General features: G+C 34.9%; 1 protein-coding gene across 1 annotated transcript; it reads right to left on the bottom strand.

Moving 5' to 3' along the window:
- Window positions 1-4,683: 4,683 nt before the first annotated feature.
- si:ch211-11n16.2 (zinc finger FYVE domain-containing protein 1) lies at window positions 4,684-16,414 on the bottom strand. Its single transcript, XM_042739230.1, has 11 exons — window positions 16,164-16,414; window positions 14,651-15,155; window positions 12,696-12,913; window positions 11,082-11,188; window positions 10,598-10,706; window positions 9,761-9,858; window positions 8,446-8,563; window positions 8,194-8,364; window positions 7,919-8,108; window positions 5,283-5,381; window positions 4,684-5,178 (listed from the first exon to the last, which is right to left on the bottom strand). Exons 1-11 carry the CDS (start codon window positions 16,278-16,280, stop codon window positions 4,946-4,948), a joined length of 1,965 nt encoding a protein of 654 aa, XP_042595164.1. The 5' UTR covers window positions 16,281-16,414; the 3' UTR covers window positions 4,684-4,945.
- Window positions 16,415-16,890: the final 476 nt, after the last annotated feature.

Below are 16,890 nucleotides of genomic sequence, written 5' to 3'. Positions count from 1 at the left end.
CAAAAAGTGAAACTCGTATATATTCTAGATTCATTACATGTAAAGTAAAATATTTCAAAAGTTGTTTTTGTTCTAATTTGATCATTAGAGCTTACAGCTCATGAAAGTCAAAAAAGTTACCCAAAAAATTACTTTTTCCACAATATTCAAATTTTTTGTGATGCACCTATAAATTCCCATATGGCATATGTCATGAGAATATGATTAGGATTACCACAGGGGAAAAAAATTAAAATGTAATATTTATGTATGTATGTATTTATTTATTTACCAGTAAAATATAACCTGAATGTGTGATTTTATCTGATGCAATTATTGAATTGTATTTAAATAATAAATAATATTAACACAGACACACACACAAATTATACTCAATATATATTTATTTATCTAGTGAGGTAATCTATTTCATTTTCTTTAGTGTGTTTTTATAATAGGATTATATATTATTGAATTGTATTTAACTCTTAGTGTATTTTTGTATGTTCTTTGTATTTTTATAAATTTGATTAAGGTATTTGTCTGTATGTCTTCAATATGGCCCAGGGTGTGACTGCTCTTATGTGCTGCTCCATTACACTGTATGGCTCCTCTTGTTCACAACAATCCAACAGAGTCCCTTGAAAAGATTTATGAATGGACTTTTTGAAAATGAACTGGTCACAGACCATCAACCACACAGACTGGCAGAACTGCCTATTAGTGCCTCTTTGTGTCTCAGCAGAAGCTGAAGATCAGAATTGTTAAATGGACCCAAGCAAGGCGCCATGTCTTCCCTGGGGAAGCATGAGAAAATGGGAGAATGGTTTCAGCGGCGGTGGCTTTCCTCTTATTGTCCTGTACCCTCAGAGTGACTGTGTGGATGAGGGAGAAAACGGGACAGTGCAGGATGAGTTTCCATGGATACCAAAAGCAAAACAGCCGTTAATAAACATCCAAAAAGAGCCACAGTAAGAAGAAAGGCACTGGCTCTGGTAAATTAACCTTACATAAGCTTCCAGTATGAGAGAAGAGACTGGTGAGTAGTATTTAAGATTCCACACTGATGCATCCACCACAGTTTTTATTTATTTTTTGGCAATGTGCTTTGTTTTCTAAGCAGCCTATTCGCAGTCAATATGTGAATTCCCATTCAAATAAAACAACGTGCCAAATTAAGTTTAAATCAAACTGAGAGTATCTGCCTGTCAGTGGTGCTTTAGCTGAAAAAAATAAAATAAATAAATAAATAACAATGTGTGAAATGGGGATTAAGGAATTATAATAATGCTTTCTGCTGAACTGGCACGTGGTGTTGGTTTTGTCGGCTGGAGCTCACGGTCCCGGCACATGCATCTGCTGCAGGAGATAAACACAAATTGCATGAGCATCCTGCAGCGGACTAATCTGTCCATGCAAATGATGTTATGCATTCTAAGACACTGATAAACAAGCTTATAGTGAAATATGTAATGATTCGGACTTACATAGAGCAGTGGACCCAAATGGCATATGACTACACAGAGACAAGTAGGCCTATAGATCTTTTGCCTCACTGCATCTTTTTGAATTTAGAGGAGACCGGGGCTAGTTGTCACAAGGAGAAGGTGCCTTTTTCTCAGTAATCTCAAGCATTTCTGAATGATCATGTGACTCTGAAAAATGGAGTAATGATGCTTAAATTTCAGCTTTGCCATTAAAGAAATTACATTTTACACATATAAAATAGAAGAGTTATTTTAAAATGCAACTATTTCACAATATTAATGCTTTGCTTTTTTATCAAATAAATACAAATGCTAATAAATTCTCTCAAAATCATTAAAAAATCTTACAGACCCCAAACTTTTGAATAGTAGTGGGTCAGACGGACCAGATCTAGACGTTTTCTTTCTTTATCTATGAAACCAGTAAAGACCAAATCTATACTAACGATATAAATTTATCTTGAATCTTCCTAAATTTGAAGTGTTTCCTGTCATGATGAAGGTATGAGGCGTGAAATGTGTTAGCAGTGCATTACATCATTTCTTGTGCAACAATACGCAGCTTAAGATGAAAGACTTTCAGAAAATAATTAAATGCTGAAGTATTTATGAAAGATCTTTGTCTGGCGCACTAATCTTTCTCTTCCTGTACAAGAACAATATAAATTATAAAAGACTCTTGGATTAAACAGTGGAGTCAGGTAACATAGGGCTATTTTCATCCTTTTATCCTTAAATGAACCAGAGGTAGAGACTGCTGTTTTTTGGCAGTGTGTTGAGTGAGTGAGGTCTACAGTTATGTTCAGTTCTTTTTTATTTAGCAGACGTTTTGGACGTTTGCTTCCATCTGCTGGTTATAGTGTGGCAGTGCAACTCATCTTTTTTTTTTTTTTTTTCTCTCTCTCTCTCTCTCTCTCTCTCTCTCTTACACACACACACACACACACACACACACACACACACGATTAATTAAACTAGTCAAAATTGACATTAAATACATTTATAATGTTACAAATTTCTATTTTAACTTTAAACAATCATGAAAAAAAAAATCTACAAATTTAAGCCCTGCTTTCTAGATACCAGTATCAGCAACTGAAAAGTGCATGTTGTTGATCACTAAAAGCACTGACAGAAGAGAACTTGGCCAGTTATTGGGTAATATCACAGTCCCAGCAGTTACCTGACCCCATTAGCAGCCCTGTTTTACAGTGTGTGTGATTCTAAATGACACTCACACAAGTGCTGACATTACAATCAGTAAACCTCTCAAGACAGTTTCCTGTCGATGTGATGAGGCAGGCTGTTTGCCAGACAGTAATGTTATAAATGGAGGAAATGGGAGTATAACCTCCATGATTTAAATCAGATTTTGAGTCCCTTTCATCTATTTAAGGCCCTTGAGCAGGAAATCTAGACCTCTACCTCCAGATGACCTCGCATTTGTTCACTTACAGAGCTAACACCCATTATTTTCCATAGATGGCTGTTATCTTGTGAATCAAGAAGGCAGGCTGCTTTGAAATAACTTTAATGTTCTGATTAGAATCCTGAAAAACAGTACCGGCCAATCAAAACAAAGATTGCAGGATTGTCAAATGCAGGTTCAGTTATATGCAATTAAAACCATTGCTTTGGTTAAATCCCTTCATAGAAGACTACAATGTCCTATTCCAGATAAAAATACATAGAAGCAGGATCGTATACATATATTTATTTATATAAAAAAAGGATAGATTACCCAAATAAGACAATTCTGTCATCATTTACTCACAGGAGATATTTTGAAAAATGTTGGTAACCAGCTGATGGTATCCATTGACTTCCATAGTTTTAATTTTTGGGTGAATTATCCCTTTAAGAAATTCCACATGGATTCTCTACAATCAAATATGAATAAAGTGCCTTATATAAGCCATTTTCTATGCTGTACACATGCTGGGAAACCAGAGAGTGATCCTGCTGTGATGGCTCAACATTCAGTCATCTGCATTGAGTTTAGTGTAAGCCTGTATTAAATGTCAGACGCCCACACTGTGAAATCATCCTGTTATATGCAAGATAGCGGTTGAGATCCATTAGGCACTGTAAATGCTGTGGAACAATTCCATTTTCATTATATATGTAAAGTTTGCATCTTATCTATTAGGTCATATGGCTCTCAACTAAAGAAAGTTGACCACAACAGTAAATATTTGATAAAGTGAAGTCATTGTTTCAGAAAAGAACAATGCTGATAAAAAATACAATGAGATATGAACTGACAAGATAAACTGCATTGCCTGAACTGCGATGTGAATTCTAGGTTTAACTTGTCTACTTCTGTTGCTGTGTTCCTGGAATAAAATATAAAACTGTACCAATAAAGGTAAGGCAGCAAATGTTTCCTTATTAGATATCTGAGAACCTACATGTCTCCAAGTGATCATTTACTGTGTATTAGATATGTAAATATTTACTGCTCTTGTTATGGAGGTTACATCTTATCTTTGGGATAGAAACATTAAGATTTTTAATCAACAAAGTATTTACAGAAATGCACTTTTAGAAGGCAATTCGTTTCAGTGCCAGCACAAAAGTCAATAGCTAGAATCTATCAAAACCTATCAAAATTAGTATTTTCTATTTCCCTCTTTTTCATTTCTGTAGCAAATCTCATAAAGAATAGAAAATTTCTGGGTTGTTTTTTAGCATATATATATATATATATATATATGTGTGTGTGTGTATATATATATATATATTATATATATATATATATATATATATATATATATATATATATACACATACACACACACTATACAACACTATATTTAGTGCTGTCAAATGATTAATCGTGATCCAAAATAAAAGTTTTTGTTTACATAGTATATGTGTGTGTACCATGTATATTTATCATGTATACATAAATATGCACTGATTCATGTATATATTTATAAGAAAAAAATTGTATATATTAAATATTTGTATACAATATAAATTATATGAATATAAATATATACATGTAGATGTACATATACATATAAATGTACATGTATATGTAAATACATGTAAATATTTTCAAAATATATACTATATGTGCTTGTATTTATATATACATAATATACACAGTACACACAGATATATTATGTAAATAAAAACGTCTATTTTGGATGTGATTAATTGCGGTTTGACAGCACTAATATATATATATATATATATTTTTTTGTATATATATATTTATTTATCCACAAATTAACAAATTATTTTCATTATGCAACGTATCATTTAGTAGTTTTCTCTTTTGATTTTGAGATGAAATATAACCCAGATATCATCTCTCTAATGCTTTGAAGAGCCTGAGTGTTTGTCTATGCAACTGCAGTGGGTTTCTTCTTCCTCCCAGCCCCAGTTACACTGGCTAAGGATGAAAACGGCCTACAACCTGCATCTAGCACCAAGCTGTATTGGAGTGGTACTACAGAGGCACAGCAAGGTCACAGGGAATCCCTGCTGTCAGCGCAGCCATCACACACTCGCACAGGGTGGTCCCAGCCACGAGAGGGCACTGGCCTGGTCTTCATCGAGCAGTTCCCGCACACTCCCTGACCGCATGCCCGGCAGTGGTGCTTGGACATGCTGGGGGTGAAGGGTTTGGTACAGCTGTGGCACTGGGTGATCTCATGGTCTGGGATCCAATAGTCTGGTCTTGCAACTCCCTTTACGAAACCTGAAGAGAGGACATGATGTTAAAAAAACCCTGACTCGCTCTGCATAAACAATATAATTCTTTAGTTTAAGTTCAGACACTATGAGTGTATTGGTAACACTCACACAGGGGGTAGTCCACTGCGGTGGAGACCATATTCAGAGTGGTCTGAGCTACTTCTGTCACTCTGCGGGCGACTAGTGTCCGGGGTTCTGTAACAGCCACTGCAGGGGAGAGAAAGTAATGTCTCAGCTCAGCAAACCAGTCAGCATCCCACACTGAGACCATTAAAAACTGTTTTGGAAAGCACAACTGAACTCAATAACCCTGGAGAATATTGCTTATGTTTTTACTAGGCCAAATATTCTGCAAGAAGCATTACATATACAAGTAAGCACATGCAGAATTTATGAAAATATGTTGACAATAGCACAATTTGTACTGTAAAAGCTATCAAATCCCATAGAAATGAATATAAGACTTATATGAATAATCCAAAGAAAAAAATCACTGTTTCATTAACTAGTTTTAATTAGTGTAATTAGAGTTTCACAGTCAAAAAAATCTGCCCAAGGTTATTTTTGGTTGTTAGTATTTTGGATTTAAATTACTAGACTGTTGCAGAACTGAAAAAGAAGTGTGAGAAACCATTTTTACCCTTGCAAGGGTTTGAGAACCAGACATAGTAACAAAAAGTCAAAGCACATAAAAAAGCAACAGTCATGACTATTATATGCACGTGTGTGTGTGTGTATATATTAGTGGTGGGCCGTTATCGGCGTTAACGTGCTGCGTTAACATGAGACTCTTATCGGGCGATAAAAAAAATATCGCCGTTAATCTATTCTCAAAGTTGGGTTGGGAGCAGGGTCTATACTACGCAAGCTATGATGACTTTCACCGTGATAGTTTAGCGCTGTAGGGGGCGAGAACGAGTCTTCGAACCTGTGTGTATGCCTTCTGTGAAATTACCAAGCTTCCCAAAAAAACCTCGACAAGACTCACGCCTGTTTCACACATACTCCGTCTGCAGTGCGTATGCAGTCCGTGTGCATAACGTATGTGGTGCAGAAGCAGCACGAACTCATTGTGCTTTCACACAGGACGCGTTTGCAGTCCGCTACTGATCCGCGGCTGTTTAGTCCACAAACACAACATTTGTTCATTTTTCTATATTTCAAACCGTTAAAAAAAATAAAATAAAAAAAATGTGACTCTTATGACAGAACAGTAACAATCTTTCATAATCATAGACATTAGTTTAAACTTAATAAATATATAAAATACATATTATTCATGCGTTTGACTTCTGGGTTTGTATAATAAGCTGCTCAAGCAAGCGGCAAAACATTTAAACACAACAATTAGCCTACTTTTCTTGTTGGGATATCGCAAATATTTAAAATTAAAGCACCACTGACAGAAACAGTCGACTCTCGTGCCTTTTGCATTTAAATCTTTATATCAAGCAATTGCACGGTTCTTAATGAACTTTGTTTTTCTGCTTCCATAAAAGTGCCATAGGCCTATATCATGTTGCCTCGTTTATCTAAAGGTGCTCGTTTTTCTTGTTTTAAACCTAGCCAAAAACCCATGTGTTGCGTGTGAAACACAGTAGGCTTTAACTAGTATACATTTATTGTGAAATTACTGCATTTCCGTGTCAATCCATGTTAATTTTTACAGCGAACAATGCGCTGTCATTTTAATTCAGCACATGCAGCACCGCAAAAATAGACTCGGTACGTGAACGATCGCTGCACTGCTGCAGACGCACCGCTCCTGGAACGCACTGACGGACCGCAACCGCGTGAACGCTGGAATCCGTTAACATGGGTGCGAAAAAAAAAAAAAAAAATGCAACGCATAGGCTACGCACTGCAGACAGAGTGTGTGTGAAACAGGCGTAAGGTTGTTTGCAACTTGTGCAAAGGGGAATTAGTTTACTGTAGGAGTTCCTCCAGTCTCAAGTACAGTACCACCTAAACGCAAAGCATCTCTTAGCTAATGCGGAAGATGCCGGGCCAAGCAATGTAGCGCAGGGGAAGAGTCATAGTCAAACTACTATGTTTGCGTGCAGCACAGCTCTATCAGTACTAACAAGTACATCTTATTGAACATAATTTGAATGCCTTCAGGCAGAATTCAAATGAGCCATTTTAATCTAGATTAATCTAGATTAATTCCAAGATTACAGTGAGATAATCTAGATTAAAAAAAATAATCTATGCCCACCACTAGTATATATATATACACACACACGTTTGTATAGCTAATTTTGAACATTACACAAAACAAATAACACAATAAAATACTAGAAATAGAGGGTAATTATAATTTCTTACATATTCTATATTTCTGACAAGCTACAAATTTTTTTTTTTTTTTTTTTTACATGAATTTCTAGTATTTTTTTTAAGGTGCAATTTTTGGCAAATTGCATGGATAATAATCAATGCACCAAATCAGCATATTAGAATAATTTCTGCAGGATCACATGACAACTGAAGACTGGAGTACTTATGCTGAAAATGTAGCTTTGCAAATTACATTTGAAAATAAAAAACTAAATTGTAATAGCATTCCATGATATTACTGTTTAACTGTATTTGTGATCAAAAAAATAAACCTTGGTGAGCTAGGAGACTTTTTTTTAAACATTCAGAAAATCTGACTGTCACTGACCCCAAAAAACTTTGCAAGTGTAAGAATTACTTGGTGCACCATTACAGTGTATTTTAAAAGAGAGCGATGTCCTCACCCTGTCCAGTGTGCTGGGGTCCTCCCTGCCGATAACAGGCATCACACACTCGTACAGGGGTGCCGCCCCAGCCCCTCTCGGGCACTGGCATGCTGTGAGTGGAGCAGGCCTGACAGAAACCCTCCCCACATGCCCGACAGTGGTGTTTCCTCTCCGCCTCCTCAAACGCTCTTTTACAACCATGACATTCCTGAACAGACAAACATGATATGTTTACATAATAAAACAATAGATTTGTTCTCTTTCACCTATTCCTATATGGCAAATCAACTCACAATGATTTCAGAGTTGGGTTTCCAGTAGGGTGGAGCCACCCGGTCTGTGAGCCAGGCACTGACGGCTTTAGTTGGGCCTGAGCTGTATTCTGTCACTGACTGGATTATGTAATTCATTCCATCCAAAACCCGCTGAGCTGCATTCTGATGGTCTATCTGGAAGGCATCGGTCTACAAGCATAAAAACAACATTAACCACTGTGAGCATCAATGGAGTCAGCACATGGATGGGAACACAGAAAAACGACTCACCCCCTGCCAGACATGCTTGACCTCTGGCCGCACCACACTGCTCTCTGGATCCTGGTTACCCATCCAGAACTGTCTACTGCGGTAGATGATGCCACAGCTGGCACACTCTAAAACATAGCTGTAGAATAGGGGGGTAACGATCCATCAGTTTAATGTCTAACAATATGATGCATCGATGCCACGCGAAAAATATCGATATCTGTAGTAAAAATAGGCACCTTATTTTGACACTGTCCACATTTTCACCAATGTCTGTTTATGCATTACCACCAACACTTGCATTCTCGTTCAAACTCACATGTCGGGACGATAAGACTGCCTGAAGGGGGAGCGTAAAAGACGCTCAGGATAATTGACGGAATTGTCGAGCACTTGTTATCGACAGCACGCTAATACTTGCGCTTTTTTGTGCATGGATGAATAAATACAGACCCAATTACATCAACGTGCGCCTTGGTGAATATCCTAGTGAACACAGTCGGTTAGGCCTATATCTTAACGTAAACAGCTGAGAAAAAAAAAACCTCTCACTGATTTTGACTGAACAACTTTTATAAGGATTAATCTATATTTAATCTATACAGTGAAGACTATGCAGTGTTATTTTACATTTGATTATTACAATTCTGTACCTGAAAATGTCTTAGATCTACCTGAAAAACCTGTTTAATTTGTGTCTTTGTTATATTATATTTATTTTCGGTTATTGCTTGTATTTTGGTTATCCGTAGAAAAGATTTTTAGCATGGAGCCCATAGTAGCAGCCAAAAAAAAAAAAAGTCTCAAATAAAGTAAACAGCTTAATTTTTGTATTTTTAATTTTTTTCTTTTTACTACATTGATGTATTTTTTCCTACAACTGAAGTTCCTTGTTTGTGTTCTTTCCTAATGAGGATTTACATTATTTTACACATTGCATATTTTTGCACAGAAGCCTGAAAGACTGTCTTGACTGTTGTCATATCTTAAGGTTATTGATCTTGTGTGTGACTTAATTTATTTTTTTTCTTATTTAAAAAAAAAAAAAAAACTAGGCCTATTTTTTTTGTTGTGAATGTCCCAACTGAGGAACAGGATGTGAAATTTTAAGATAAATGTTCATGTTATATGTTTTGGTTGCATTTGTGAGTTAATAAAAATGTAGATGGTTGTTTAAAATAGGTATATAATATAATAATATCGATATATCGATCTCCTGTATAGAAGTGTATCGAAATCGTATCATACAATTTTTTGAAGCATCTGCAAACATCGTATCGCTGGGTATGAGAATTGATATCGTATCGTATTGTGACAAAACATCCATCTTACTTACCCTGACCATGCATACTTGGCCAAACCCAACCACTGGTTATCTGTGGAGGCAGATGTTTTCGGTATGACGATCACTTCTTTTCCGCTCTCATAGCACCTCTGCATGGGTAAAAGAAATGGTTTATCATCCTTTGCATCCATTCAATATCCTTTCATTTGAAATTGAGAAATGTAATCCATATAGGACAGTTTTTGCAAACTGATTAATCTAAAACCTCAGTTAACAGAAAAAAATTTAATGAATTTGTTTATGTTATTAGTCGTTTTCAATTTTAAATAATTTATTGTGAATTTTTATTTTAACACACGAAAAACTGATTAATCTAAAACCTCAGTTAACAGAAAAAAAAATTGGCTAAGTTTTTATTATTTTATTGTGTTTTTTTTGAATTTTAGTAATAACAAATATATAAAAAAGAAACAAAAAAAACCTTGAAACAAACTAAAAATGAAACAAAACAATACTAAAGAAAAACAAAAATAAAAGCTCACAAAAAACAAACAAGAAAATTAAGTAAAAAGAATAAAAGAAAAAACTAACTAAAAGAAATGAATATAAAAAAGCTTAAAAATAAAATGAACAAACAAAAAACACAACAAAAAACTAAAAGTTCATAAAACAAAACCAAAAACAAACAAACAAAAAAAAAACCCACACACAAAGTAAACAAAAATAAATAAACAATAAAAACACAAAATAAAACTAAACTAATCAAAATAAAAATGCTAATTTAAACAAAACAAATAACTGAATAAAACACACAAAAAAAACAAACAAACAAAAAAACGAAAACATTAATCTTGACCTTGAGAACTAGCCATGACAGTGAGTTCTTACCTTACAAATGATAACTTTATTGTTGTATTGGTGGGCATACTGGCATAATCCATCGGCCATGTGTGAGACCCCGTCTTTCTGGTGGTTCATGCCGTTCTTACACCGAACACTAAAGCCATGGAATTTTGGAGAGGTTAGTTCTTAAGTACTCTTGAAGAGCACTGCTCTATTAAGTCACGCACAAGCTAAAACAATAACAAAAGACTCAACAAACAATCTAATTACATTCATGTTCAACTCATTTCCATACATTAGTTTTGCATGCTAAATAGAGATCCTAGTTCTTTATAACTGCAAATCATCAAATTATGAAGTGGCTCAGTGTTAATGTGATGAAATTAGAGTCTGATGTGTGATGATGCAGCAATTTTCTTGATTTATTATGCGTCAAACACAATGCATCAGTGCACTCAACACAACCTGTATGTAAAAAACGAAACAAAAACAACATTCAATCTACAGCTCGGAGCATGTGTGGACTTACTTGCAGCTGAGACAGACTGATGGGCAAGTGAAATATTCATCAGGAAAGAAGGAGCATATGCTGATTTTGTCATCTGAGATCTCGCCACAGAACCTGTCGCTCAAGGCCTGAGAGAGAGCAGAGCAGTGAAGTCCAGTGAAGCGTGTTTTCAGAAACATGCTCAGTGGATAAAGGTGAACACATACATGCAGACACTGACCCCAAAAATTAATTTAGGACACTTGAGTCACTACCGTTCAAAAAATCGGTAAGACGTCTTTGAAAGAAGTCACTATGGTAGTTTAGGACACTTGAGTCACTACCGTTCAAAAGATCGGTAAGTTTACCAAGGCTGCATTTTTGTTTTAAAAATATTTTTAATGGTATGAAACAGTAATTTTTGTAAAATAGGCTTTTATTACAATTTAATTTCTATTATGCAGATTTTTATTCATATTTCAAAATATATTTTTATTCCTGTGATGGAAAAGTAGAACGTTTTAGCATCCATTATGCCAGCATACATATTTATTGTGTATATTTATTATGTACATATAAATACACACACATACATTATATATTTTGAAAATATTTAAATGTATTTACATGTATATATTTATATTCATATAATTTATATTATGTAAAGATATTTGTAAAATATAAACTTTTTTTTCTTAAATATATATGTGTGTGTGTTTTTATATATATTATAAATATAAACAGTACACTCATATGTTTTGTGTAAAAAAAAGTTTTTTTTTTGTGTGATTTTTATTGATTAATCATTTGACAGCACTAGTTTTTATTTTTATATTTTGTTTTCATTTTAAATTTTAGTTTTTATTTTTTTTTTTTGTTTTAGTATTTATTGTTGTAGTTTTTTTTTGTTTATTGGTATTGTTATTCGTTGGCTTGGCAAAATGCTAAAATAATTGAGATTTTTTATATTTTATTTTATTTAAGTTTTTTTATATTTTTTTTTATTTTAGTTATAATTATTTTTTTTTTTTGTTTTTAATTAATTTTATGTGGAACCTGGTGCTCAAGAAACATTTTTTGTTATTATCAATGTTGAAAACAACCCTGCTGCTTAATATTATTGTGGAAATTGATAATTTTTTTTCCTTTCAACAAAGTTTGAAAGAATAGCATTTATTTAAAATAGAAATCTTAAAAGGCACTGTTTTAATCCTATTTTAAAGTTGATCAATTTAATGCAATCTTAGATGTGAATAAATGTAATGTAATACATTTTTACGTTTAAATGTAAAAAATAAATAATAATAATATAATTTTAACCCCAAAGTTTTGAATGGTTGTGTATGTCATTTATATTTAAAGGTACAGAGTCAAACGAACCACTTTTATGTTGCTTTTAGTCACTTTTGGAACTTGAAATTTACTGGTCACCCTTTACTTTCAATGTATGGAAAAGAACATTCTCCTAAACTTCATCTTTTGTGATTAAGACATTTTAATTTTTTTGATTGAACTACTCCTTTAAATACATTAATTTACTGTAACTGAATTAGATACAAAATATCAAACCAAATATGAAAGCTTTTAGTGTCTATATTCTTTTTAAGGTCGCTTTATACACACATACACAAAGGAATGTTTGAGGCGCTGCTGTACCTGCAGTGCACTGAACACAATGGCAGGCTGGCGCGGGGCTCGCTGGGATGTGTTGTTCACCTGCTGATTGACAATCTGCAGTAACTGTGAGTAGTCTGTGGGGGGAGTGATGGTTTGGGTGCCCACGTACTGAACAGAGCTGAAGGCGTCTGTGCTCTGGCCCAAGTCATGGAAGCGCTTTTGTAGAAGTGTGTCTGCTTGCCCCAGGACAGAGCCATCTGGATAAAGAAAACCAAACCCATATTTCTCTAGCCTGACACACTTCATTGGATGGCACTAATTTAATCATTTCAAAATAAATAATAGAAAAAAGATGAAAGAAGTTTTACAGGCATTTAAAGTTTTTTATGCATTTTACACAACACTTTTCATGTACCATGATTTACAGCATGCTGAAAAGCTGGAGTTTACCCAAGGGCATAGTTATAACTGAGCAGTACTGTGATCTTTGTAACACTCCACACCTGAGTCACCCTGTCTTGGGAATTTCCTGCAATCTGCGTTAGATAAATAGTTGCTTAACCATTAAGTTACTTCCAACGTTCTGATTTTTCTTTTGGACAAATGATTAAAAAATAAAAATTCTTTGAAAATGTGTCCTAATAAAAGATTTTTAATTGCGTAACAATCTTTTAGAGAAGCAACAGAGCACCTGAAGATGCAATACTGTATTATATCCTATGTAATATCTTTATCTCTTTGTATTCATCTTGGTTTCATAAGTTAAACCTTGGTTTCATAAGTCATAAGTTAAACCAATAGGTAAACAGTACAAATATTTTCCTCACACTTTGAATATATGCGAGTGTACAAATTAATTAAGTTTTTAAATATTTAACAGTATATTTTGAATAAAATAAAATGAATATATATATATATATATATATATATATATATATATATATACTAGTGCTGTCAAAAGATTAATCGCATCCAAAGTTTTTATTTACATAATATATGTGTGTGTACTGTGTATATTTATGTGCTGTCATACACATACATACAGTATATATTTTAAAATATTTACATTTATTTATACGTATATATTTATTTTCATATAATTTATATTATACATAAATATATTTAATATATACATAAATACATTAAATATATAAACTTAACATATTTTTCTTAAATATATACATGCATGGGTGTGTATTTATGCATACATACATACACACACACACATATATATATATATATATATATATATATATATAACACACACACACACACACACACACACACACACACACACACACTAAACACATATTATGTAAACAAAAACTTTTATTTTGGATGCGATAAATCATGATTAATCTTTTAACAGCACTAATAGATGGATAGATAGATAGATAGATAGATAGATAGATAGATAGATAGATAGATAGAAATAATAAATGATTATATCAATCTTGTTTTGTCAAAATGTCAAAAAAATCCTTCATTATGACATCAGGACAGTTCAAAATGAATTAAAAAAAAATGTTCATCATGCATTTAAGTCTTTAAATTATTATGCATTTTTGATTAAAATAATTGATAAAAATGAGCATTGACCGTGTATTACTGACTCAAATGAAATCTCTCTAAAGATTTGACTACAGAGAAACAATGAAACCAATTGAAATTCTCATCACTAAGCAGACAGAAATAAAAGCAGAAACAATGAAACAATTGAGTTTGAAATAAAGCCTTTGGTTTGACTTGCAACTTACGTTTCTCCTGTGGGATTCTCCACTAGTCTGAAATTCAGGACTTTTTCAAAGACCCCCCTGGCTATGTGTTTAGGCCCCATGAGGGTGTACAGACCCAAGTTTAAACAGCAATCCCTTTGCCCCCAGGCTAGTCGTACAACAGCCTTTGGCAACAAGATGTATCAGAAAAATGCTGTATTCATATTGATAAACACTGCAGGCCTTGTAAACAGTGAAAGTTTGCTTGCTCTGACTTACCCTGGCCTAGCAGCTGAGTGCGGAAAGTCTCCTGGAAAACTATAACAGCAGGTCCCAGGCTGGAGAGAGGCACGTCCAGCCCGCAGCGGCTAGACAGAGCGCGGAGCTCCGGTGTGAAGTGCTTCAGGTAAGCGGCTGACGCGCTGCCGAGGAACTGGAACATGTCGTTGTGCAGCCTCTCGGCACGAGTGCGGTAGATGGCCACGTCTGAAACAGCCAGAACCTTCAGAAGCAGACGCATCCGGCGGTTCTGCTGACTGGCGGCACCAAGCAGGCCCTCCGTGTCCAGCACGATCAGGTTCAGGCGCGGCTCGTAAGCCGCCCAAACGCCCACCGTGCATGAGGACGGAGAAGGAGACGTGGCGAACACCTCCTCACCACTGAAAAGCACGTGATTGAGAGTGTGGGACTTGCCGTCACCCGTGTTACCGAAGATAGAAAGCACTTTGACTCCTTGAGCAGCGCTGCAGCCCAACTTCTGCAAAAACTCTGCTTCGTTCTTCACCTGGAAGAGAGAAAGAGTATAAGAGAGACTAGGTTTACAGCAATTGTCACACTATCTATCAGTGTCTCTATCTATCTATCTATCTATCTATCTATCTATCTATCTATCTATCTATCTATCTATCCATCCATGTACCAATTCAGTTCATTTCAATTTTTACAATTCCATACTACCAAAGCAATATGCAAATAGAACATTTGTGAACAGTTGGAGATCACAATGTTTAACAGAAGACCTCTAACATGCATAGGCCCTACCTACACATACACATATAATAATGAAAGTTAAGTTCTTATTGCTTTCAAATGCAGAAATTCTGTGAGATTCTGTTTTAGATGCATGCAGAATTTTAATTCTAATTCGGCCTGTGTGGGCTATTGGATGGTTTCTGCTGTAATTTCACAATGAGTTTGCAGAATTCTGTGTTAATGGTTTCTCTTGATGCTTGCCCCACTCGTCTGTCTGTCTATCACCATTTGTAAGAATCTTAAAGAGACAGTTCACCTAAAATGACAATTATGTCATCATGAATGAGTCATCCTGCCTTGTGTTCCACGAAAGAAAGTCATATGGGTTTGAAACAACAAAAGAGTAAGTACACCATGTAAGTTACCATGGTATTACCCAAGTACATCAGAATATCATGTTAAAGTCATAACATAACAGCAGTATACAGCACTGAGATCATTCAACGTTTGTAGAATACACAGATGTATCATCACTGTATCATCACAGACCTGAGATCATGAATGAACGCGACCAAAACAAAACAAACCCTTGATATAATCAATTTTGATCAATGGCTAAAGATCCCTAAATGTTGTCAAAAGACAGCCCTTCCTTATGATGAGTTAGTTAAACTGCTTATTATTTAAATTACACAGACCATAATTAGTTATTAGGGTCCTCGTGAATTGACCTATCAAAGTGTATGTAAACAACTAAGCCCCTACATGTGCTGTTAACCTAATAGCTTGATGGCTAACACAGAAGCTAACAAAAACAAACCTGCAAGCTTTCGTTTTCGTCCACCAGGAGGAAACTCCGTCCATTTTCCGTCTGCTCGTCCATTTTAACAGGCCCGAGAGAAATCTCTTCCATATCTTTCAGCAGCATTTCAGACATCGTAAAAGATTTAAAACCATCACAACTCTCTGGAAAGCTAGTTAGACTAAAACTGTCCCAGGACTACTAGCTGCTGCTGCTACTGTGCTGCTGGCCGCTTGGTTTTCTAGCTGGACTCAAGAGGGCGCTGTTGCTACTCTATCAGCCGCCTTCGTTGTGCGTTATGAGGATTTTGACGCCCTCTAGTGGCTGTTACGATCAACTGTCTCATAGCGGTCTTTGTGTGCAGAATACAGAAGTTTACAATGTAGTATCCAGGTCAATAAAAACAAGTCTCCATGAAAAAATTCTCACGTGACCTCATCATTGTATGATTAGGAAATCAAAGTTTTGTGAATTTAATAAAACAATTGTTGGTAGGGGCAAATAGAATGGCACTGATGTTTAAATTTAGTTTTAGAATTTGTTGCAGTGCAATATCTTAAACTGAAGATTAGCACAACTCTAAAATCCCCCCAAAAATGCACCAATTCTGCAGTAATCCCTTATGAATCAACAGGACATTTTTGTTCAGTTCATAGAGCTTGCTAAGGTTCATTAAATATTTGTTAGCAGGGATCTATAAATATCACATGTCACATAATGCCTTCAAAGTGGCGCCATTGCATTT

This window comes from Cyprinus carpio, chromosome B15, assembly GCF_018340385.1.
Source record: "Cyprinus carpio isolate SPL01 chromosome B15, ASM1834038v1, whole genome shotgun sequence".
NCBI lineage: Eukaryota > Metazoa > Chordata > Actinopteri > Cypriniformes > Cyprinidae > Cyprinus > Cyprinus carpio.
This window is presented reverse-complemented; position numbering and strand designations above follow the sequence as displayed.